This window comes from Chinchilla lanigera, unplaced genomic scaffold (assembly GCF_000276665.1).
Source record: "Chinchilla lanigera isolate Chin_1 unplaced genomic scaffold, ChiLan1.0 scaffold00062, whole genome shotgun sequence".
Classification (NCBI taxonomy): Eukaryota; Metazoa; Chordata; class Mammalia; order Rodentia; family Chinchillidae; genus Chinchilla; species Chinchilla lanigera.
Genome location: NW_004955463.1, coordinates 8,292,280 through 8,319,735, shown reverse-complemented (window position 1 = coordinate 8,319,735; position 27,456 = coordinate 8,292,280). Strand labels below are relative to the sequence as shown.

The 27,456-nt window shown below is 36.4% G+C and overlaps 2 protein-coding genes across 4 annotated transcripts in view; one reads left to right on the top strand and one right to left on the bottom strand.

The window, feature by feature from the left end:
- The window catches only part of LOC102030396, a 194,497-nt gene extending 183,748 nt beyond the window's left edge, over positions 1–10,749 (top strand). Inside the window, 2 exon segments of the mRNA XM_013521485.1 lie at positions 3,407–3,560; positions 10,503–10,749. Coding sequence (XP_013376939.1) covers positions 3,407–3,560; positions 10,503–10,749 — 401 coding nt within the window.
- The window catches only part of Nrg1 (neuregulin 1), a 1,027,681-nt gene that overhangs the window by 717,381 nt on the left and 282,844 nt on the right, over positions 1–27,456 (bottom strand). The window lies entirely within an intron of this gene.

Below are 27,456 nucleotides of genomic sequence, written 5' to 3'. Positions count from 1 at the left end.
ATTTTATTTCTTTTACCGTATTTGAATATCAGTCTGAAAAGCAAAGATATCCCCTTGCTGGGAAGAAAATCGTCCTTCATTTTATTCTGAGCAAAAAATGTCTGCAGTGAAACCAACACACACAGTTTCCTCTCTTCTGGTGCTTTTCAATGTGCTATATCATTTTCTGCTCACCTGAGCTTTAAAAGACACTTACCATTGTTATTTCCATTGAACTGATGAGGAAAGAGACCTCCAATCACTCAAAAAACTTGTTCAAGATCATACAACCAATAAGTTGAAGACCCAATATCCTAGATTCACACCCCCAACTGTGGCATTTCCTGGAATTCTGATACTTTTTTATAGCTAGTTATCACAGACACACACATGCACACATACACACACAAATTACAATTCATTTTTCAAATGTCATTAACACAATAGAATGTTATGCCCTAGTGCCTTATATGAAATAAATATAATCGGACAAGAGATAACCTGAGGTCCACAGACCGCTTCTACAGTCAGATATCAGAGCCACCCTCTTCATAATCATAATCCATTATATTTTTACTATTATTAAAAACACACAAGGCTTCCCAATAAGTAAGCAAGTATCACAGGAGGCCCTTCTAAAAAGCAAGCACTAGATACATTTTTATTTACAAGTATTATGTTTTCATTCTTAAATGAGCATATTTATGAAAATAGGTTACAATGTTGTTATGGTCCTTCTTTTTGATTAGCGTCTCACCTCTAAAATAAAGAATGTTACCAAATAACACACTTAAATGTAAACATGTAACTGCGAATGAAACATTTGACTGGAAGGCCAAGATCTGCTAGGCATTGCCCTTGGAAAACAGTCATCCTTTTTTGCTTTTAGGTGCATTAATTGTGCCTTGGTTACTTTCTCATTGTTGAGACACAATACCCTCAACATCTACAACCTAAGGAGGAAGTGTTTAGTTTGCGTCACAGTTTGTAGAGGTTTAAGTTCACGATTGGCTCCAAGGCAGGGCAGCATGGCAGAGAGGCATGGCAGAGAAGAAACAGCTCATAGCTTGGTGGCAAGAAGCAGAGACAGAGATCAAGGGAAGAGGAGTGAAACAAACCCATTCAGGTCACACCCTCAGTGACTCACCTCCAAGCAGGCTTTTCTTCCCATTATCACATTTATGGCTATAACCTCAGTATGGACTAATCCATTTGATGAGTATCACATCTTTGTGTTCCAACCACCTCCTAAAGACCCACCTCTAAGCACATTAGACTCTATGGGGACGTTCAGATATAAACCATAACAAAGGGAAACCTATCTTCACTGACCTTGGTTTTAAAAGAAACTCACATTGACGTTTCCAAGGAGTGGTTGGGAAGAACGGCTACATTCCAGCAGAGGGACAGACACACATATACCAAATCTCACACAACCCCTTCCTCCAAGACTAGCATTAGCTGACTATATGTGGTTGGTATCTCACCAAAGAAACTGTACAGTTTCACATCTTGTAGTCTACGTACATCCTCTACAAAATATTTGTGAATAAGTGACGTACTACTTTCATATTAAGTATTCCACCTAAAAAATTTTAAGGGGAGATGAGGAGAACAACTAACTTCTTTATTGCTTTAAGTAAACCTACTTCTACTGAATATTGTGCTAAGCAAGTTATATTCACTTGAATAAACTTCAGGGAGCTGGATCTTTTGCAAGTAGGAGGAAGACCAAGAGATGGACAGAGGAGAGGGAGAGGGCAAAGGACATGGCACATAGAAATAATAATTAAGATGTGTTGTATACATGAGCCAACTACCCGTGAGGAATGCAATCATTCTGTATTGCAAATACGTACAAATAAAAATAAGAATTAAAAACTGAGGGTTAAGTAGGAGAACCAATGTGTAAAGATATATGTCTTTACATTTTTTTTTTTTTTTTGGTTATGATGCAATTGGTTTTTCTTCTTATACTGATTGAATTTTCTTCTAACCTTCTAAATCCTTCAGAAAGGAAAAGCAAGAGAGTAGAGAATGCTTTTTGCTCTATTGGCATTGATTTATAGTGACTTCAAAGTGAAGTTTGCACATCTAAACCAATTTAAATGTACTAGACTCTGCTACTCTGAGTAAATTAAGTTACTTTTAATTTAAAGCCACATTCAGTGTACATAAACCTCTTAACACAAATCATCTTCTCAAATCTTACTTCTTGAAACTAAGAAAAAGAAATGCCAAAGACTAAAGGTCATTTTTAAAGTTTCACTGTGAGGCATATCATTAGACAGCTATTAAAATGCGAAAGCAAACCAAAGATAAATGAGGAGGAATAGAAAAACAACAAAGTATAACTGCATGGTGAGAGAATAACCCTTCTCTGAGGGTGTTTACAAAATCTTACTGTATCTACTGCATCCTTAACCACAGATGCTGCAAGGGTGGCTTAGTGCAATTTTATGTAACACGCCCTCACCTGGGAGTGGGACGAGAAAGAGAAGTGTCCCAAACGTTTGGGGCTGAGCTCCTTCTTTGGAAAAGTCCTCATCATCCACTGAGCTTGAGTATAACACTCTGAGCTCTGCGAATTATCACTTCTTTAACAATAAGCTGACAAAAGTAGCTTTTTATTCTGGAAACCACAATCATTGGCAGTTACAAAGAGATGCATGATTCAGGGGAGGATAAAGTTGATTATTCTGGACTCTAACATGACTCAGAAGAAAAGAACAGAAGAAGCTCCAGGGTTGGAGGACTGAGTGTCACGGGGGCAGGAGCATTTCATCAGAAGCTGGCCAAAGTCTGCAGGAAACGCAGAGACGTGCAGAAATGGCTGAGGAGCAAGTGGCTCTTCACAGATCCCTTTGCATACCATCCCTGAGTGTCTCATTCTCAGTCCACGTCTTTGCTCACCCCCCCAGGCAAACTCATTTGCTCCCAGGACCTCAAGGATTATCAGGGAGGTGTCCGAGCCTAATGAAGCACAGCGTGAATTAAAAACACCAGTGCCCCACAGGTCTTAAAAGGAGACAGTGTGACTAAATGGCTCGGAATGGTACAGATTGCATCCTTTTCATATCTCACATTCAACCTGTATTAGGAGTCCCGAACCTGCCCTGTCCTCATCCTCCCAGCCACACTTTCATGCAACTCTCCTATGACTTTGCACCTGGGTTGGTGAGTGTGCAATGCTGCCATCTCAGGCCTGCTTCCAAAAGGCAAATCTCATTGTGCCATTCTGCGTCCCCCTCTGTTTTCATGAAACCCTCAGCCTATATTCCCTAAAATGGTAGCTTCCCATGCGGAATCTCTAAATCCCTGGATTTTTCTTTTTTTTATTTAAGTGTCAGCTGGGGCCAGCAGGCTATACTCAATATTTCAAAAGGCTTAAGGATAATCTTGCATTTATCTGGGTATACTTGTCTAGATTATGGGCTGAAATGGTTGCAACTTAATGTGGTACCTGGTATTTCTCTAACTCATTGTGATGTATTCTCCTGGGATTCCGAGCCTCCTCCCATTCAGCAAAGCAAGTGTGAAGTGACATTGCGTAGTAACTTGAGTCCACAGATGAAACTAAGGTAAGACCCCTTACGGGTCTTATATTATTCATTGTCCTTTTTCCGGAACCTGCTGCTGAAATATTCTAAGTATTCAGTAGGTGTTTGCTTTCACGTAATTTTAGAAACTAGATTGATAGTTTTATAATTTTAATTAGATTGTGTTAATCACTACAAAATGAAAAGGTGCTAGAGAAGTTTAACTTAAATAATCGAGTCCAGTGCATTTGCTGAAAGAATGTTTGAAGACACATGAGTTAAGAGTAAAAAATACAATCAAGGATTTGGAGAAAGAAGGGGAAAGAAACTAGTATTTATGGAGTAACCTGTATGTGCCAGGCCCTGTACAAGATCCTTTGGATAAATAACTTCATTTCCTCTTCATCTCTGTGAGAGAGCATTTGCATTTATCAGATGTAAACAAAGTAAGATCCAGGATCCAGAGAGATTATGATAAGCCATGTGCCTAGTGGGGTACTGTTTTGCTTGTTTTTCGTCTGCAAATTACAGATGGCCAGGAAGTGAGGCTTTTTTCCTGTTCTTTCTTATATTCTATTCTTATCTGAGTCTTTAAGCCTATTTAAAAAAAACAAACAGATTATTAGCCATTCATTTCATTTATCTATTATCTTTATCAAAAGTTTCAGTGTATTGTGTTCTGGGATGTGTGCCAATTCTACATATACTTATGCATTTAAGTAGATGTGTTTACATAGATATTGAACTGAATGATAGGGATGATAGCTTACTGCTCCTGAAAAAAGGGAAAGCAGTTCCTTTTAACAAAAGGCCATGTAGAAATTCTCTCTGAGGTCTTCACCTCACATATTTGTGCCTGGGACCCTCACTTTTTCCGGTGGAATGGAAATAATGTCATCCCCTCACCGGTAAATCTAGGAGATGATGAATGATAGAGAACATATTATATGAACACCCTGAGTGATTTCCTACTCTTAGACCAACATGGGAGCCCCTACACATGCGTGGTTATTGTGGCTTGACTAATATGGGGTTTGCCGTAAGTACACCCTCCCTATATATTTTGGAGGCTTACTGAAATGTTTAGGCTATCTCAATAATGGTATTTTATATTAATGATATGTTAAGACATTAATTTAGGATGAAGTGACTTCTAGGATATGGAGCCACTAGAAAGTTAACATTACATATGGAGCTCCACTTATCTCTCTACTATGTAATGCTACCCCAGAATGATGATCCATCTCTCTTGGAGCTTTAAAATATGTTGGCTGGTATAGATTGTGATGGTAAAAGACTAAGTGAGCAATGTTAAAATGTCTTGAAAACAGAAAAAATAGAGATATGAGTAAACCATGTTTTGCTGGGTTAGCAAAGCATGATTTGCCTGGGTAGTTAATTACATGAAGTGTTTGGTGTGGGTATGTATGTTACACTCAAAATTGTCTCTGGTCTCAAGTCACCTCATCTCAGAACTCCTTTACAAAATTTGCCAAAAAAAAGACAAAACAAAAAACTTGCTCATGTGAATTTGCCAGTTCAAGGTTCTTAGACTTTTCTAACAATAAATCCTTACCATTTTTATAATAAGAAAACATTACGGCATTTGACCAAATTTGGCAACATCACTGTCAGTATTCAGATTTTCCCTGAACCCTGTAGCTAATACTTTTAGAAAACTATAGAGATTTTTCTTCTCTATTTCTCCTAGTAAAAATAACATGATTCAATGATTCACGGAAGACTGAGTAATCAAAATCCATGCATGTTCTCCAAATCTCATGTACTTAATAGTTTAAGTACTAGCAGCTAACGAAGTAAAAACCTTGTTTGAATCTGTTTATTTTCCATCTTTTATCCATCTAATGGCTGAAAAAATTGTGAGCCAGTTGACACACAAATGAAGCAACAGGACAGAAATGGAACTTAGTCTTGCAGATCTGGGTGCAAATCCCAGCTCTACAGCTTAAAAGAGTCACCACCTTTTTATTATTTACTTTGAAAGACTGTTGTGAGAAAGAGTGTGTGAGAATTAAAGCAAGTAGTACATTCAGAGTGCACAGAAGATCTTATTGAAAGTTGGTTCTTCTTTCCCTTCTTTCCCCTTATAAAGCAGTCCTGTGTCTATACATTCACACTACACCATATTTATGAACACTGACACCTTCCATCTGTCTTAGTCTCTCTCTATCTCTGTCCGTCTCTGTCTCTCTGCCTCTCCTCCCCACTCTCTCCCTATTCTGTCTGGAGCATAGCGTGTGCTGGGAGAACCCAGAGCCGGGTACATGCTAAGCAAGTGTCTGATCACTAAGCTATGCCCTCAGCCTTAATATTGATCTTCTTTTAACATACTGAACATGGTAAGGTCACAATGACAAGTCACATTATCAGCTGTTTGCATTATATGCAGGAATATAATTTTCACAATTAGGAAATGAAGAACACTGCACAGAATGAAGCTATAGACTTCTCCACTGTTGAGGTTTTCAATTGAAAAACACCCTGTAAGCAGCTGCCTCAATTGTTACCTTTTAGGACTGGGAAAGAACAGTGGGAGAATCACTTACTCCCAGTTAGAAGGGCGCCCTGCCTGACACAGCACAAATAGTTGAGATTATGAACACGTGGTGCCTCCATCCCCTCCATCCCCTCCTCTCCCAAGACCTAACCTGTTAATCAATAGTACTTTTTACATTTGGCTCAAGAGAGCAAAAACCAATACCTTCCCAAACACAACATGATTCTGACTTTTTTCTCTCTTTCTTGTCTCGTAGAAATTGTGCTCTGTGCTCTGGCATGTTTGCTCTTCTATTATTTTGAGATTGTGTATACACTCTTCTACATGTAAGGCTTCTCAATCAAAGTATGCAAGGATCCAAGCTGTGTGCTGGAAATATCCTTTGATGTGTCTTAAACTCTGCAGTAAGGGCCAACTTATTTCTTTCACTGATTTCATCTGACTTATTTTATTCTAATATTACTAATCCTTTATTTTATGACATTTATTTTGTTAAAATGTAATAGTATCAAGGACCCAATAATTTAACATTTTCTACAGCAAAATCACACAAATGATCTCTTTCCTTTTCTCCTCCCTCTGTATCTCTTATTTCTCTTTTTCCTCTCCTCTGTGATAACAAATATAAATGCCTAATGTAAAGAATTTCCATCTTTGCTAGGCTTGGAGGAGTCCAGACAAAGTACTTGAGTTCCAAGCCAGTGGGGGCCATTGGCTTCAATTGTCAGCACATCCAGATACTTGAGTTCAAAGTTATCCCTCTCAAGGAAAAGCACTCTCTTTCACAGAGTATCCAGTAAGATACAAAGACTGATGAGTTATTAGAATACTCATTCCATCTTTACAAATGGAGAAGCACTCATTTCTATCTCTAAATCTATACATGTATATTTAGAATTAATACAGATGCTATATAGATATTATCATATAAATTTAAAAATTAAATAATTTAATTAGTAAACAATGACCCACATCACAAGGATGAACCCTGCCACAACAATTAATTCAGCAGACGAAGCTTAATACAGTACAAGCTAACAAATGCTTCTTGGCAGTCTAGCAGTCCATTATATTTAGGCACACTTAAAGATGTTCTTTGCTAATAATATAAAAATATTTCTAAGCATTTTTCTCTTACTTCCTAGGAAGTCGTAAACTACATCTTCAAGGTAATATAACAATTACCCAATCTCTTTTCATAATAGATTTATCAGTCTATATTTTGTTCACTGTAACATTGGCTAGCTGTGTTTCCTGAGACAAGTCATGTCTCTCAAGATACTCAGTGTCCTCAGGTCTAGATTGAAGCTGCAATGCAGTATCTGACCCAAATCCATGGCAAAGTCTGTGTTCTTGCTTCACAGCAGTTGCATTACCCAGACACATCCAGAAGTGCACTTTACCAACCTTGTAGCAATGCCCAAGCCAGTCAAGTGGACAAGCCTAACCACCAGGAATGATTCTGGAACTATAATAAGACAGCAAATAGGTGGGGCAGGAGGAAGGGGTGGGAGAGAGAAGGACACCTGTCAAGCAAATTTTTATGCATTATTAATTTTTCCCAATTTGGTCTGCCTCTGTACGCTAAAGATATCAATAACTATTCATTAAGATCTTGCTATTTAAAAGACAATAGATTTAACAGATATTGTTGGCCAGATTTTACAAATGAAAGAACAAACGTAATTAACCTACCTCAAATTGCCTAGCTAATAAGACCAGTGACTGCTGCCTCTTCCGGTCTTTCACGGTCATTTTAAGTCCTTGTATGAGTATCATATCATCTTATCCATACCTCTTCTCCATTTCTTGGCATTAAACTTTCTAAAGTACTTCCTCATTTAATCCCCAAAGCTTAGTATCATGCCCAGAATGTAGGAAGTCCTCTCTATCTGTTGAAATAACTCAAACAGCAGAAGCTAGCTTTTTTTATGAAGGGTACAGTATAGGTATTTTTATACAGAAAAAAAACTCCAAAGAACCTATGTACATATTGCTGAATGCCCTAAAGATCTAGTCCTTGTAGTAAAGTATTTTTTCCCTAGGATGAGCATTGATTTATCAGTGAATAGTTTATTTATTTGTTTATTTATTTATTTATTTATTTTTGGTATTGGAAATCAAACTGAGGACCTTGCACTTGCCAGGCAGGCACTTATGCCACCGAGCTATATCCCCAGCCCTGAGCACTGATTTATCAGATACATCCATAAACTGATGGTGAGGGAAGTTTGGGCATCTTTGGTTCCTAGACCTAGATATTTCATTGTGTGTACACTTTATAATCAGAGAAGTTTTTCTTTGTTTTAAATATGCCATAATTCTTATGCAAATGGATAACCAATTTTGGTCTATACTACCCTATATTTTCCCCCTCAACACTAATTATATTATAAAAGACAAAGATTACACAAAGTTAATTTTAGAATCAACCCCCATATTATCATAACTAGATTTTATCATAACATTCCACTCTATTTGCTTTATAACATATACTTCCCTGTATTTATCTCATCAGCCATCAACCCATATTATTTGTTGATGCATTAAATTGCAAAAATCTATTTCTTCCAAATTCTTCAACATGCACACTTATGCTATATTATCTTTCACAGTAACATGAAGTCCTTGCCTGAAATTACTTTTGAATCTCAGAATAAAAATCCTTATACTAAGGGTTTTTTCTTTGCTATTGAAATTGAGACCATAAAACTACCAATTACTGCCTAATCGAAAAGAATGCAAGGTTCTAGTAAGCAGTCCACTAGAAAGAAAGAATTAAACATGATCAGATACATAAAACTGTGTTAAGTAAATGCTGCATAAAATTAAATTCTGGCATTTGTTCTTCATTCAAGGATACTATGATAATAATACTAGCAATTGCCTTATAACAGTGTGTGGATAACCGATGGCACAGCAAATTGTATCATTACAAGTCCATTCCTGGATACAGGTCTACAAGGTTTCTGTAGGGAAGGCAACCATGCCATTATGCGTTCTAGGTCAAGTGTCTGACAAGGACGTAACTGCAGGTCTGTTCTATCCACTTGCTAGTTAGATGCCAGTTCAGAGTTGGCACAGAGCCACGCTAGGAAATAAGACAAACAGTAATTGTCAAAGTTAATGATCTAAATTAATTAGAGCAAATGTAGCAGTTGTTTCCAAGTTGTTTAGCAAAATCAAAGAAAAAATTGTGGGGTTTTTTTGGGTGTTTTTTTTTTGGGGGGGTTTGTCTTTTTTTTGTTTGTTTGTTTGTTTTCCGGTACCGGGAATCGAACTCACGATCTCATGCTTGCCAGCCAGGAGCTGTGCCACTGAGCTAAATCCCCAGCCCCAGAAAAAATTATTTAACCCTTGTAGTAATCATGTTTCAGTCTTAAATTTTGGTGCTACATTTCCTACCTCACTGCCACCCTGGTTGGACATACTCCTTTCCCTTAGAAATTTCTAGCACTCATTCACTGTATCATGCAAAGCACAAAGTTTATTTCTTCTCTGAAGGCTTCTCAGTTTTTTTCCCAGCAAAGGTGTTGCCTCTGTTCAGTTCTCATAGCAAGTGCTAATGCACCAATTATTGTATTTACAATTTGATTTATACTAAATTCATTACATGTATATGTGTCACATTATCAGTACACTACACCTTCATCACTTTAGAAAAATGCCAGTCATGATACTTGGATTCTACTAGGTGCTCTGCGGTTGTGGAATAAATTATAGTTAAAGCCTAATTCTCTTATTTTCAAGCTAGCTAGTAAAACGGGACATTCTGTGTTACTTCTGTGATTCTAACAGCCAATTACAGTGCAAAAAAAATGGCAGGTTTGCAAAAGATGGTAAGACAAGCTTTGATACTGAACTTCAAACAAAACAACACAAGATCTGTCTCTTATAAGGTGCAAAATTAATGGATCCTAATTGAATCACAAATCTTCATTGAAATGTGAGGCTGTTTAAGTGGGGTTGTTATCTTGACAAGCATATTTTAAAAGGGACCTCACCTACGTTTTACAGAATAGCAAAAATATTTTACAAAAGATGACTTGCTTTTGTGTCATGCCGTTCTATGGCTTGAGTATACGTGTTTTCTATATTCTTAGTTTTATCTCACATATTCTACTTCCTACTCTTCTTTAAAAAGGAAGCTTTGATGACATGGAAAGCATGCTCATTTTGCTCATCATCCCCAGGGAAGTGGCACTACGGGTCTCTGCCATGTTTGGCAATTTCTTTCCCTACATCAATTTATCAGAACAGGTTCCCTAGCATGACAGTGACACTGCTTGCATTTCCCCAGCAAATTTATCAGCTCCTGTCATTATAAATCTGAATCTGGATATTTTTAGCTGGACTAGGAAGAAAACAGTTCTCCGGAGACTCAATGTCAAGGCTGCTCTATGAATCAGCCCAGCGAGGGATGGAGAGCTGCAATCTCAGCCATTGTGCTTTTTTTTTTCCTAAAGCAAGGATAACCTCTTTGGCTCTTTGCCAGAAATGCTTTGTAGGTTGCTCCAGCTCAGGGGGCCGGAGCAGAGTTCTGTCTCCATTTGGCCACGTACCACACAGCTGAACCACTCTGTAGACATTTCCCTGACTGATGACTGCTCAGGTGAGGGGAAAACCCTCCGAAGGGAAGATGAGGAGGCCTCAAAGAGCAGCTCTCCACACTCCAGTGTAAATGAAGTGCGCGAGGCAGACACGTATCTCTAGAGGGAAAAGTCAGCCCCCAATGCATGTCAGTCTGGAACTCTCTTATTTTTACAGCTATTTCTTCCCAACTTTCTCAATGAGCAGAGGAAGACAGAAATTACAGCATTCTCACAAAATTCCTCCAACTTGACAAATGAGCAAAATATAACCGTGATGTTAATAAGAGAATTGCTGTCACTGAATGCAATGTACGGAATTATTCTAATCACTCTTCTTTGCCATGACTCAGAGTTGAGGCAATTTCAAGAAAAATCAGTTTGGAAAGTGAGTTTTCACAGTATCAGTTCTTCATATTTGTGGCACTTTTTCCTTGGTTACTAAAACACTACCCTTTCCTGGACAGAACAAAATTCCCAAAGCTGATAAAATGTAAGTTTGCAGAAGCAGTAAAAGCACAGTGTGCCTTTGACTTCTCTGGAATCATCACTGAAGTGGAAAGCATATGCCATAAGGTTGGAAAACATATTATATAATTTTGGGTTTAACTTATACCAAATGATAGGGATTATTTCCAGTTAATCAGGGAAAACAGGAAGCCCCTCTCCAGATTAAAAAAACCCTTAAAAATTAGGAAAAGTAAGAACAGTAAAGAATATTAGCAAAAGCTGACTAACAGGCTAACTCTGCTTTTTCAGGAGTGAGGACAGACTACAGTAAGAGCCATATTGAACTGTTCCGACTGTCAGTTGGCCAAACTCTCTAATTCTTAGCAGTTTGTTTTACCATCCTTGGGGAAAAATAGCAATAGAAAACTCTTTCTCTGTTGACTAATTTGAAGATAGAGTACTCCTTTCAGTTTTGTTCCCATGCTCACCCCTATATTTTCAAAATGATATGATTTACTGTCTCTGAAAGACTTCATCAAACATGAAGAAGAATACCTATACTATAAAGATGCATGGGAATGTATTCATTTATGTTTTTACTTTTTGGTACTGAAGAATGAACCCAGAGGTACTTTATTACTTGGCTACATACGCATCTCTTTTTATTTTGAGGCTGCATTGCACTAAGTTGCCCAGACTAGCCTTGAACTTCCACTCTGCCTACCTCAGTCTCCCATCCAGCTGGGACTATAGGCACGAGCCATCATGCCCAACACACATGGAAACTTTTTAGAGACAATTCCAAGGAACCCCACTCACACTGACTGGTGTGTGTAACTCTTCGCTCTTTGTTGATAGTTTCTCTTATAGAAACTTGTCTTTTCTATTCATTCTCCTTCTTGCAGTAAGGAATGTCTCTTTTCTATCTTGAATTTCACAAAGACTGTAAGAGCACCCTGAAGATTAAATCTGTCTGTTTACTTCCTCATTACAAACCTTTATCCACTTAAGAAACATTCGTTATATAGCACTAGAGTATGGGGACAGAGTGGTAATCGAGATAGGGCAAAGGGGAAAGATTCAGTGTAGTGAAGAGAGAGAATAAATGGCTAATGGATAAAGAAAGGCCTACACCCAATAATACATGAGGAATCATATGTGACTTCTAGTTGTCTTGAACAGCTGCCTTGATCCTATAAGAAGTTAGAGGAAAAATAAATTTGAGGATAGAAAATAAGAGCTCCTGTTTGTATGGATTAACTTTGGAATATCTTAAATAACACAGTATTTAATGTGCTTGAAAATATGAGCCCACAGTCTTTATTGGACTGCCAAAAAAGGGTACAAGGTACCAAGAGAATCTGAACTCCTGACATTCGGTGCAGCCAGAGCTGAGAGAAATTGATAGAGAACCCAAAGTACAGTGCTCCAATAATAAAAAAAAATTAAGCTAAGGAAGAGATACTAAAAAATGGAAAGTAAAAGCTAATAATTTCAAAGCAATTACAGGAAAAATGTGGCACAGGAAATCAGGAGAAGTTCTGTTTCAAGGAGGAAGTGGAAAATCCAGTGAAATAGAAAGTCATGTTTGGAAATACAAAGGGAGTGTTTTCCCTTTCATGATTTCATTTCATTTGTATTGACAGAGTCAAATTGAATGGGATGAAAAGTAAATGGGAGGTAAAGAACTAGAAGTGATCAATGTAGATAACTCTTTTCAAGAGGTTTAGTTGAGAGGTGGCAGAAAAAATGGAGTAGGACATGGAGCTACGAAGTATTTCATTAACATGGAAAGATATTTAGTACAACGCAGCCTTAGCTTCCTTATTTATAACACAGGTATAATCATAAGCCTTAACTTGTAAGTTTGTCATTACTTTTGAAGAAAATAATGTGTATGAAATGCTTAGCACAGTGTCTGACATATACCTAGTAAGTACTAAACATAAGCAATTATTACCAACATCATTTATTACACCTTCTTTGGATCTGTGCTCTGATTCTAGCTATATATCTTCATAGCTGTTTTTAATGTGTCTTTTATAGCTAGAAAACATATAACAACCATTTAATAGATACCTTTCTTTGACTCAAACTGCACTGAATTGAGTTGAATGAAAAAAGGGAAAAAATATAGGCAATGCATATTAAGAATGAAATGAGTCATAAGAATTTCACAGGAAGGGAAAATCCTCCCAAGAGGTTTGGCTCAAATCTGACCTTGTCCATGGTCATCCAGTGACAGCATACCCTGATAGGGCAGTGAAGCATCTCCTCCTGGCATGAATCACAATGCAGACAGCAAGTCACCTCTCATTTAGATTTATGAATGTCATATTCTTTATTGACTCTCCAAAGAGTTCCTAATCAGAAAGATTCCAAACAGGTTTCAACCATCTCATTAGAACACAGGAAATTGGATAAAGAGGATAACCTCTGAAATCCTCCCTTAGTCATTGATCTTTGGGAAATTAGCCCTCTATGGTTTAGATCACTCTGCAGATTATAAACATGTCCAATAAATATGACCTCCATCTAGATTTGCCCAGCAATTGCAATAGCATTTGGCTGCAGAGAAAATGCCTGCCAAAATCCAAACAGCTGTAGCAGGTGCTGTAAATCAATGCAGGATACGTATATGGTTCTGTATTCCACTGGGGCTCAAATCCTTCCAAGTAGATTATCTGCAAAGATTTCAGGGTGGCAGAGTGGCATTGTGAACACACAACTCCCACATCCATTTTCTTCCCATTTACTGAGTGTCAGAGTTGCCAAGCAAGAAAACTATATTGTTCAATAAGGAAAAGCTCTATAGCAAAGCTAGAAGACACATTTCAGTAAAAAAGAGCATTCAAGGAAAATGAAAATAGTAACAGAAGAAAGTGAAAAGATAAAATGCTTAAGTAAATAACTTAACCTATATTTTCTTTCTAAAAATATATACTACACACACACACATATGTATATGTTTAAATGTATATGCATGCATGTACACACCAATTTCACTTGCCTAAGCCTGTATGCCATTATAGACATATGCAGTGATAAGTCAGAAAGGAACCCTTTTCACATGGATTCACAACACTCCTTAAGCAGTAGTTCTAGGTTTTCAAGGCATGCCAGCAAATTGATCAGCATTAATGTAGTCAAAGTATATCTTTATGTGTTGACTGGACCTAAGCAACAAGAGGGTGGGTGCACACAATTCAGCCAGATGGCAAAGATAGTTAAAAGGATGTCTGAGCTCAGGGGATATAGATTTTTCTTCATAATCCTCTTTAAATCAAAAACAACAGCAAAGCTGAATAATATAAGAGAGGGTTAACTAGTAAATTATTTCTATCCTTTTATAAGTAAAAAGCACAAGGTGTTCAGTTTAGCACACAATTATGCAAACATGAGTTAGATTCCTATTTATTCTATCTCCAGAGAAGCAATATAGCATGGAATAAACTGCATTAATTTCGATCCCAAATGTAATCTTATAGGACTCTTATTTCTTCTAATTTAAACAGAAAAAAATCAGGGCTGTTATATAGATTTATCAGGCTAGTACACAAGCAAATATGTCAGGCCTGAGGGGTCAGTGGGTTCTTAAATAGAGTCTAGGACTGTTTCTTCCTTTAGAAAGGGATCACTTTTTCTAATATTCATGCCATCGCCCTCTGGGTTAGTGGTACACTCAAAGTACCTGCCTTTCAGAGTTGACGTAATCCCAAAGCTTGGATGTATCACCTCTCATTGCAGTGCCAAGTACATCATAGACAGTCTCTGAATATAGAGATGGTTTTTATCAGTTTTTAAAATCTAGTCATTTGATTTTTCAAGGTCAGTTAGATATCAATCACCACCCCACATCAGCTACAACTTGTTTCTGTCTTTTTCGATAGGGAATTTTTAACTCCCGTGTACACATGTACATGTGGTCCTCCGTACACAACAGCCACAGAGTCTCCATGTCCATCTCTTCTCTTTGCATTCTCTACCCATCTACCGCCAAGGTTAAAAAATACTAATAAATGGGTGAGCGCTAATTTGGGTGGGCACATACACTGTTACAGAGCGCTTCTCTGATCTAGAGGATAACAAAAACTGCCAGTGAAACTTGGGTTTAATAAGGAGTAAATGCTATCAGACAAAACTGACGAATTGTTCAGGCAATTATAAAATGCAGCAGGATGATCACACATGATGAAATCAGTCACTTGGATATGAGAAGAGGGTGTTCATAGAGGGAACTTGATGAAAAATGGCCAAAACTCCCCAAAAGGTTAGAGAATAAAATAACAGCCATTACTTTGGGGGTGAGGTAGTAGAGAGAAACTCCACAGATGTCTGTATTAGCCTTCTCTTCTGTTTATCTACTTTTATTAATGATCTTCAGAATGTAGTAAACAGTGTGCTAATGAAATCTGCAGATGACAATAAGCTAGGAAATGCTGCAGAGCATTGACAAGGACAGAGAAATAATACATATGGTCTGGGAGGAGTTGCAGATCTTGGGATCAAATAACAAAATGACAGTCAGATTGGGAAGAGGCCAGCTTCTCCATGAGGGAGAATGAACGAAAACACAGATATACAGAGAAACAGGGAGAGATCCCAAGAAGAAGTACTTAGGAAAGGGTCTTTTGGAGGAAAACTGAGGCTAGAAGGTGTTGCCATCTACGTCAGTTTGAGCCTAAAATGTGGCAGCCTTCATGGAAGTATTACTTTAAACAGCAGATGGAAAGTCATTACAGTAAAAAGAGGTGCAGATATTCTCTACCCAGTTCTCAAATGGTTGCACCTGGAATACTGCTTTTATGGGGGAGGGTCTCTACCAGTGAATCTGGAACAAATTGAGAGTGTACGAGCAAAGATTCAAGTAACAGGAAGCCTGTTATAACAGAAGATTAGAAGAGCAAAGTATGACTGACTTGGCTAAAGGACTTAGAGGAAATCCTGGTGACAGTCTATAAACTCTGGAAATATGGAAACCGTGAGGGTAAAAGTCAAAGCATCAAAATAAAAAAGAACATATTAAGTTAAAAAGAGAAGGCAGCTTGAATAGTGGGGAGGGGAGGGTCCAAGTACTTCAACTAGGGAAACAGTATCATGTAACGTTCTGGGGAATTCAAAGGAACAAGTTCAAATATTACTCAGAGTAAGAAGCTTAGAATGATAAACAGCATCTACTCTAAGGCAGAAAGAGCCTCAGGGAGTGTTCTTTAATCCATCCTTCTGTTTCTGGAAAGGTACATATCTAAGTCATTTCTGGCAATTATAATGTATACTCTTTCTATAGAATTTAAGACATGGAGTGCACTGTAAAAGGAGCAGTTACTATGGAGGTTTTGATAAGTTAACTTTCTACTTGACAGGTCTGGAAATCTAGTTGATGATTCAACTTCAAATCATTCTAGAACCTGAAGCTCCTGAAGTACACACTACATACAACTGATTTCCCACAGAAAAAATCAGTGAAAATACCTAATTACTACATTAATTTTTTGTTGATTCATTAATTCACATACAGATAATTGATTTCTTTATATCAGTTCATTAATCACTCAATATAACTTACTTCCTCTCTGGGGAAAGGGATAGAGTGTATCATGTAAGTTTACATGAATAGGATCTGTTCTACAAGGTTGAAGTTATAAACAGACATTTCTTCTCTGTTCCTATTTATTTGGCCTTCTTACTTGTAAGAACTATGGTGGTACAAATTAGATTGAACAAGAGCTCTGAAATGGAAAGGAGTGTAGTAGAAATTTTTGTTCTGTCTGTCATGAACTTGGGAAGCTAAGTGCTAGGTCCAGAATATCTGGCATGGAATCCCAGGAATGTCTCTTATTAGCTGTGTGCCCTTGGCAAATCATTTTTCTGTATATCAGTCATTTCTTTTGTAAAATGATACTGTATACTGCATATGATTTCTGGATAATTAAATTAGTTATACACAATAAAATGTTCAAACTATATGATACATAGTATGCATTCACAAGCACTGTAGATTTTGTTTTACAGTTTCCATCTTTATACACAAAAGGGTTGATTCAGATCTATCTAAAACTTTAGCTCTGTGTTCCAGGTTATTCTCTGAACTCAGAAATACTGCTAAGGCCAGGGAGACGATATCAGCACACATAAAAAAGAGAAAAAGTAAATGTCATCCTACAAAGTGGTAATCACACATACTAGTTTAGGTAAGAGAACTGAATGTTAATTACAATCATTAGAGGAATCTTTTCAAGCTAAAACTAAAAAATGGATATTACTTTAATGAACAGTAAGTCATAAGAATATCTCATGCTGAAGACTGGTGTAAACCTCACCAGGGAGTGTGAGGGGACTGAAATCTAACTATGATGGCAGAAAAATTAGAATAGTAGGTGGACTTGGTGCAACAGACAGTATGAAATCTTTACAGCTTCCCTTATAGATATTTCCTCATTGAGGTCCCAATTCAGTTGTACATTCCCTCCTCTTGCTTTTAGCCAGGAAAATGATTGCATATTCATGGAAAATAGTTGCCTGAGCAATCTGATTTTGTTTATTCATAGTAGTACTACAAGACTGAAGAAGCAAGCATGTTTATCTCACTACCATCCCATCACCCCTCTCTTCCTTGCTTTTCTAGCTCAGCTTATTTCTCTTGCTTCCCCACCCAATATCTTTACTTCACTCCTCTCAATGTAGATACAGCTACTTGCTGTCTAGTATTTCTCACTTTTTTTAACTCTAGGTGATATTTAAATGTCTTTTATATTTTCTACAACCTAAAACACATCTTTTTCCTTTTCCCTCTGAAAACTATTAGAAACGTCACCCTTCCCATTGAAATCTCTAGGTGAGAAGCCATTTAACCCTGTTTCATACAATCAACAGATCGAAGTTCCCAGCACTTACATGTATTTGTTTGAGTCCAATTGTTTTTCTCTCAGCAGAAAAAAAAAAAGAATGGACAACATGTGATAGGAATCAGTGACGAGTGGAGAGGTCCTCTACATGGAAATGTAGGGTGCTACTGTAAAAAGACAGAAGTGGTGTATGGGAGTAGTCACAAAAGATTGTAGAGTTTCATGTACGAGCATTTCTATGTTGTAACTGAAAATGTATTTGAAAAGCAGTTGATAAGTCTAAGTGAGAGATTTCTACTGCCTTTTTATCTTTAAAATTCTTTAAATATGGTTGTTATATTTAAGCTTGGCACATATAAAATGCATCAAAGGTTAAGTGTTGCTGACTACACTTACTTGGCAGTGAAGACATTTGCACAACATTAAAGTTCTTATGACAACTTGCAATATGATTCAGATATCTGCAAAGGGCTATGTTCACATCCATTTTCATTTTTGGATTTAGATATAATTCTCACTTCGTGAGCTTATTTGTATTTATCCAACGGCCTGAAGGGATAATAGTGCAGTTGTTAGAACACCTAATGTTGTACTCTGTAGAAGAAGGACACTCACAAAATATCAGCGTTGACTGTTATAATCTTAAAAAGCATAATTACTTGAACCTTAAATTCAGACCCCATTTATCTGGTCTCTTCTTTAGGGTGCTGAAGTAAAATGAGTGAGTTTTACATTACAGGAAACTTTTCTGTGGTAGAACTTATATATTAGAGTTACACAAAACTGCCCTCTTTTGGGGGAATGTTGCTTTATTTCTCCTAAAACAAGACAATGGAACCTTAAACACAAATTTTATAGGTTAATTTTTAAAATACAGTTGTTCAAAGATTACTAGAAATTTCAGTGCTTATAAAAGAGAATATGAAGTTGAAAGTTTATGCCTTGGTATGCACCAACTTCTAAGAAAGCCCCTCAACTGTGACATCATAAATATTTTAAAATATAAAACTTCTTAAAATATGTATGACTAGGTTTTAGGTTTTAGTCTACTAAATAATTTTCTGTATTTGGTTATTAAGTTTTTAGAACATGGGGCCAGGTATATAGCTCAGCGGCACAAGTGCCTGCCTGGCAAGTGCAAGGTCCTGAGTTCAATTCCCCGTTCCAAAAAAAAAAAAAAAGTTTTAGAACATGCTAGTTATGCAAGCTGAACTGATAAACATGTATTGTGTACTAGTAAATACCTAATACTTAAATATAAGTAACAAAATAAATTTCTTTAAAAATTCTCTGCCATTACCATTTGTGTATGGAAGAAGATATCTTACCACAATATTTGTTAAAAGCAATCAAAACTTATTTCCTGTCTTATTCACTTCTCCTACTTCTTCAGTAATCCCTGACTGTTGCCTTTCAGCTTCTATTCCCTATTTCTCCTTTCTTTTGTCTATTTCTCTTTCTTTACTGCTCATTTATTTTATGTTCTGTGTCCTTACTTTATGTCCTGTGTATTAATATTCTCTTCTCTCTTCAGCCAGGCCATATTCACCTCTGACGTTTAAGTAAAATACAATATTTAAGGAGCTAAATGTATTAGGAAATATTCAGCAAAAAGTAGAGTGAGGGCCTTATGGAGGCTTACACCACAGTAGAATATAGAGGAAAAAACAACTCTGAATTTAGCCAGGACTTTGCCTTCACAAAATGCTACAGACATTTGTGACCTGAAGGGCAGAGCACCTGAGTTCCCAAGACCTTCTGCAGAGACAGAGAGTCACATATTCTGGGAGGAAAAGCCAATTTCCATGAAATAGTGCACACTAGAAAGTAGATGTATTTGTGCATGTGTGTGTGTGAGTGTGTGTGTGTGTGTGTGTATGTGTGTAGATAGGATATAAGTCTATACAATCACCTCTCAGTATCAGTCTCCAAGGGTTTGGTTTCAGGACTTCTCAAAGATACCAAAATCCACAGATGTTCAAATCCTTTACACATATGAAATAATGGAGCATTTTCGTATTACCTATACACATCATCTGGCATGCTTTAAACCATCTCTAAATTACTTGCAACCCTGAATACAACGCAAAGTGCTATGGGAATAGCCATTACATTGTATTGTTTATTGCTTAGGGAATAAAAACAGGAAAAGGCTGTATATGTTGATTGCAGACATAATATTTTCCTAGTATTTTTAAATCACAGTTAGTTTAATCCACAGATGCAGGACCCACAGATATGGCAAGCAGAGTATGGTGTGTGTGTGAGCGTGTGTGTGAACATATTATACATGAAATATCTATGAATATTTGTAATAAAGTTTTCCCTTCTTGTACAAGTTGGATAAGGGGCATGAAGCCAAGGAACACACCTTGACTTTGTCATATATATATATATACATTTTTTTTCTAATGTCCCAGACCCAGTGGTTAATTCTCAGTGTATTAGGTATTTATGAACATAGCCATATGATTTATAAAAGTGCGTGGATGTGAACAGGTTTCAGGTTGCGGCAACTGTAACTCTCTGTGTAGCTCTGGCCGCTTTGAAGTTTGATAAAATATACGTGAGCGGCACGTGCTGACTCCACTGCCCTCGCTCAGGCTCAGCTGGGCTCTTCCTGTCACAGCTCTCCCAGGCTTCCCGTTCTCATATTGGAATTAAGTAGTAAAATCTAGGAACGTACATGGTTGCTATTGATTCTAAGTATATTTTAGGTAGTAATAAACTTATGATGTAAAATATATGTACATGGAACATAACATCAATTTTAATAACGTTTAGACCAGTCACATTATATCAATTATAAACAGTAAGACTTACTCTAATGAAGTTTTAAGATCTCAGAGACTGGAACCCTACACTTGGCTTTGAATCTTAGTTCTGATGCTTTCTGCCTTTGTGATCTTAAGACAGTTCACATAAGATTCTGAGTCTCAGTTTCCTTATCCTTTTTCCCTTTCACTATTTTTTAAATTGATACATAATAATAGCACATATCATGTGGTACAATGTGCTACTTGGATACATGCATATATTATACAATAAATGAATTGGGCTAATAAGCACACCCATTAGCTCAAACATTTATTTCTTCATGGTCAAACCACTCAAAACATCCCTCCAGCTATTTTGAAATGTACATTACATTATTATTCACTAGAGTCGTCTTACTGTGTAAGAAACAACAGAAATCATTCTTCCTGTCTGATTGCAACTGCACCAGTGACTAATCTCCTCTCAACCCCCTTGCCTTCTTCCTCTCTCCAATCTTGAGTAGCCACTATTCCATTTTCTATCTTTGATAACAGCTTTTTATAGATTCTTTGGCTTTTAAATGGAGATAATAATAATAGCCCCAGGGTTCACATCAGTTAATAGAGATAAAGCAGTACTTAAGAGCTACATGGGGTTTTTTTGTTGCTGTTTATTAGTATATGTGTGTAGTACATAATGTTTACATTCTTTGTGGGAAGTTGGTACATGTACATAACACATCTTCATTTCTTTTTCCAACCCCTTTCCCTTTTCTCTCTGCCCCTCCACCCATTGCTTGATTAGCTTCTTTCTTGTACATATTTGCAGTATATGTGTACATTCCTTGTGTGAAGTTGGTACATGTCCACAACACCTCCTATTCCTTTCTTCATGCTGTACCCCTTTCCTCCCTCTCCCCTCCCTCCTCTTGATCCTCTCCCCTCTGAAAAAGCTCTATCTCCCTTCTTTCTATTATTTGTCTTTTATTTTGTTCTTTATTTTTGCCTGGGTTTCTTCTATAAAAGAAACCATGTGAGATTTAAGCTTGTGTTTCTGATTTATTTCACTTAACATTATTGTCTCAAGGTGCATCCATTTTCCAACAACCAAAGTTTATCTTTCTTTACGGTACAGTAGTACTCTACTGCGTGCAAATGCCACATTTTCTTCATTCGTTCATCTGTTGACATACAGGCCACTTCCAGGATCTAACCATTATGAATGGTGATGCTATGAACACGAGCATGCATGTATCATTGTAATACGATGACTTCAAGTTTTTCAAGAAAGAGGTATATAAATGTTAAATAGTATTATCCTTAACAAACACAGAAGACTGACATAAACAAGAAGTCATATTATTGAATGGTCCTTTAAAAACATGAAATTCTTTCTATAATTAAGCCAGTACCTTTTTTGCCAAAATCTAGATCTGAAAAGTTTATATAAAATTTTATACAAAATCCAAACTCTTCAAACCACAAGATTTTATAAATTCCTTGAATAAGAAAATATTGAGAAGGCAAACATATGTAAAACTATATTTTGCATTGAAGGCAGTTGCTTTACAGATCTTACAGTCACAAAATACCATTCCAGAGTTAATCAAGTAATTCAGAGTTACACACACACACACACTCACACACACACACACACACACACACAGTCCTTCCAGCTACTTCAAAACTAAAAAAATTCAACACTCAGATTTTCAGATAAATGCAGACGGCAGCCTAGCAATAAGAATCCAGTATGATCTTGGCTCTGTGCTCCTCAAATGGGTTTTTTTGTTTAATGTGAGTGTATTCTTTAATGTGAAAAATGAGGATTTTAAAAGAGCAAAACATAAAATTCCTATATAAATATCTTTTCAAAGTAGGAAAAGAGAAAATACAAGGCTAACAAATAACACTCCTAAAGATTTTTTTAAAGGGCTATTCAGAGAACTATGTCAAAATGGCAATGTTTCTGTATCTTCCAGGATCCGGGAATAAGGTGAACTCAAAGGAAAAGCACAAGAATAAATCAACCCAGCACTTAGCCTGGTTCTATATGTCACATCATCCCTGAGTGTTGCTTTTGCTTTTGACAATATTATTAGGTAGCTAGTTCTATGAACATTCCGACCCCTACCTGAAATTGGTGTTTCCAAGTCTTTCTGTAAGGAAAACATGCAAAATGGAAATAATGGCAAAGATACAAGTTCCCAGACTGTTCCCAATGAAATAAGCCTATATGAATAACAAACCACATTTTACATAAAGTCTAGGAACCTGTGATTTATAATAAATGCTATAATTGGTAAACTTTGATAAACAGACAAAAATTAGTTATCCCAAGTCTTCTTTAAGGTAGGCAAAATCAGGGGAAGGTGTAAGTCTTCATTTTCAGGTATCTATTTAGATCCACAGCACAGCATTAGCAGAAGGTTTAAATGCTACTTTTTTGATGAATTTGTTGTTGAAGCCTTCTTTGACTCAATATAATGACAACTCTGGCAATGGCTTCCAAATTTTTTGCACATTACTTTCAAGCAGAGTTGCTGTACAGGAGATATTTACAGTCCAGAATCCTTGAGAGTGATAAAGCAGTTATAGTGAGAACCTAAACATTTACAAGAGCAAGTGAGCAAATGACAGAAGTGAAGGATGCCCTCAAACCTTACTGTCAGATCAGTCCATGGAATCTGCTAAGGACAGAGACCATATCTCCTCCACAGTGACTTTCTGGAATGAATGATTAAAATATCTTAGAGACAGAAGAGATTTAATATTCCACAAGTTGGGGAAGAGTGTTACATTCTTTGATTTTTAAATGTCTCTTTTTTCTGATAATATTTATTAGAAACGCAATATATGTCAGACTCTAGGCTAAGCACCTTGAGACAATCATTGTATGTAATTTTCACAACAAAATAATAGTATTAATAGTGATCACAATACTTTTATCTGTATTAATAGTGATCACAATACTTTCATCAATCAGAATATTGAGACTCTAATAAGTAAACATTTTGCCCAGGGTCACACAGTTAGTAGGTAGTGGGGCTAAAACTCACATCACGGCACAACTATCAACAAACCCTGGATATTTGTAACATGTTTTATAGGCCTGTTTTAGTTCCATTTTTCCCCAGAGGGTCGGGTGATTCATTTTTCTTAAGAGTCCTACAAGAAGGGAAGCATATGGAAGTAATCTTCCAATTAAAAACAATCAGTTTCTCCCTTTGACCTAAGGTTTAGGTGAGGGGTCAGTATACTCAATATATTAGGAGAAAAAAACAGCAGTCATAGCTCTCACCCTAACAGAGGAGGGGAGAGAGAACTAACTCTTTCCACTATTCTCAGGGGAGGAAATGGATGAGCAGAAATCCTTTGGAAATATCCTCTATCTGAACTGACTCCAAACTCCAAGACATTGAGCATTCATAAAAACCTTACCTAGAGGAAAGAAATAATGCAAATCCTGAGAAACATAAGCAAGAATCAACAATCAAATTCTCTAGCAGGAAACGTGAGCCATAGCATCTGGAGAAACAATCTAATATTCAGATAGGGCATTCAAAGTAAAGAAACATTTGGAAAAGAGCAATTGCCACAAATGATTCTCCACTCATATCGAGTAATTTGAATCTTATTAAATTAACCAGCAAGATGCCCTGGAAAAAACCATGCTATTACCACTGTACACTTACGGAAACATAAATTACAGAAAAGCTGAGGGAACCATAAAAGATCACAGAGCAAATTGGCTCGAAAACAGATACTGGCTTCTAAGTTATCTGCTTTAAAATCTCAAAATAATCTTGTCCCTTTAACTAATATCCACCATTCCCAGACGCTAAGGATTTCAGCTAGCTAGCTATCTGTGCCTTGATGATAAATGTTGTTGGGAAAACAACAATCACATAGCAAAGGAGGTTTATCAAGGTAAGAAAAGAGGAAGCCATGAGCAGTTAGAACTACTTTTCTAAATTATTGCCTTGCACATGGAATTCCAGTTAAGGCAAACTTACCTACTAAGTTCTGGAAACTATCATTTTCTGGGTTTTCTAGACTCCCATATGGCTAATAGATAATAAAATCTAAAGAATTTCTTTAATGTAAACTAATCAACAAAGAATCTTTAAACAATTTGGTAATCAGCAAATCAAAAAGTTAAATATTTGACTAGTAACTCTGTCATAAATTATTAAAGCTACTTCTTAGTTGGCAAGTAGTAATGGACATTTTCCAATTTTGATGTTAGTTAGATTATGTTAGTTAGAATCCTCATGCCACTGAACACACTTAAAATAACCCTAATCACAGGCACCAATTGGCCAGAAACCACCACTTGAACTCAGTAATTAATATCCCACTCTACTTTGTTTGTAATTCTGTATTGTTTGTACTGTTCTTTTGCGATTTTGTAAATGGTTGTCTGTTTGTTAATGTTTTCCTTCTTTTATTTAAAAAAAAATATCCTACTCTACATATCTATCCTAGTACCCCAGCAACTAATCAGTCCCAGTTACCACATAATGTCTAAGGTATACTAGCTAGAGGGCAAGGGAGGGAAAGATCCTAGAGCACTGCTTTGCAGGGGACGATGTACACCATGAAATATTTATAGTCAGGTCAAATAGACTTGGGTTGCATGAGAAGACTAACTTGCAAGACCTGAGAATCTCATAAATAACAATGAGAAGATCAAGTAGTAGGAGTGGTGAAGGGATGATATACATCTAATAAGATATATATATATGTTTTAGAAATAACAAGAGACCAGGGAGTGAAATACAGTCAAGAAAAATTTACTTGTATTATCAAAGGTAGTGATGAGATAACAGGAAGTTAAATGTCTTAGATAATTTATAGCAATTTTCTTAAATTTCTATATAGAATATGATTTATGATATGCAATAAATCCAACAATAAGTAAACATGCACTCACCTTAAGGGACTAGGTAGCATTGCAAAATGTAATATATTGGTATATGTTAGATAAATTAAAGAGACATTTATTATTATACATACACCATTAAAATAATGCTTACCTAGAGATTACACTAATAGAAAATGTATACAATTTGAATAAAAATTTTAAAATAATGTATAAAAGTCTATATTATCAATGATTTCAACCATGGAGGACAATATGAAATTTTGAAAATTTTATCCAGGCTTATTGAAAGCTGCTTTTCCTATATTTTTCTATTTCTTCATTTATTTATATAATAAATATTACTTATATTATGAAATAACAATTTAAACTTTTAATAAGAGAGTGCAATCTTTGTTTAAAAAAATAGGACATACAAAGTCCACCAAAAAATGTACACACACTTCAGCAGTTTGCCATACTAATAAACATCTGGAAGCTAATGGCTACCACTTTGAGCACCACTTGGAGTTGCAGAGGTCGAAGGTAACTTGTATTAATCTCATGATATCTCAATAAATTTAGTATTAAAATATTTATACAAGTTTTCTTTTCCTGATGTATACATTTTTGGTGGACTCTGTAGTTCCATTTTAACAGCGAATTACAGATCAACTTATAGTATAAGGCTTGTGTTTTGCTTTATCTCTCAAGCACCTAAGTCGTCTACAACAATATCTTCAGTTTGTCTCAGGCCCAGAACCAAACTTAAATGTCTGCAGGGTAGTCAGCTGCATTTTGAAGTGAAATTTAACAAATACCAGGGAAGGATCCCTATGCAGATATTCTGCTTTATCAGAACCTGAAATGCTATTTGGCATTTTGTCTCACTTCCAAATCCTGCTAATGCTATAAAGGGCACACACGCTACGATGGGAATACAAAGTTAAATAGGACACTGTATTATTTAAAGAGAATTTGCTGAAGCAAACAAGTGTATTGAACTCTACTCATATTATTTATACTTCCTCCTCATTTTTGTTTTTTGTGGTGCTGATAATGAAACTCAGGGCTTTGCACATGACAGGCAAGTACTCTACCATTAAAATACATCCTGTGATGGAAGAAATTAAACAGTTCCTAGGGGCAAAAGATAAAGCCAGAATAACATATCCAAATCTGTGGGACACAAAAGAAGCAGTTCTAAGAGGGAAGTTCATTGCTATGAATGCCAATATTAGCTAAACAGTGTGAGCCCAAATGAATAACCTCCTAATGCACATCAAGACACTAGAAAAACAAGAACAGTCCAAAGCTACATTCAGTACAAGGAAGGAAATTATATTGACAGAATGAAAGCAACTAGATTAAAACCAAAAAAGTACAAAGAATCAATGAATTGAAGATCTAGTTTTCTGACCCTTTCTCAAATTTACTAAAAAAAAAGAAAGTTAAAGAAAGAAAGAAAAAGGAAAGACCCAAATAAAAGCAGTTAGAAATGAAAAAAAGCAATGTGACAACAAAAACTGCTAAAATTCAGAAGACCATTAGTAAACACTAAGAAAAGTTGCACTCCAGGGAAGTGAAGACTCTTTAAGAAATGAAAAGATTCCTAGACACATATGAATTACCAAAAATGAACCATGAAGACATAAAAACTTGGAAAAATCCAGTAACAGGCATTGAAATTGAAGCAGTAATAAAAATCCTCCCAGTTACAAAAAGCACAGTAACTAATGGATTCACCACTGACTTCAATAAAAGCAACAGAGAGTATATAAAACCAATCCTCCTCACACTGTTTAATGAAATTGAAAAGGAAGGTGCACTTCCAAATTCACTCCTGAAAGTAAGCATTACTCTGATTCCAAGACCAGCTAGGACCTAACTAATAAAGAGCAATGTTTTAATGAACA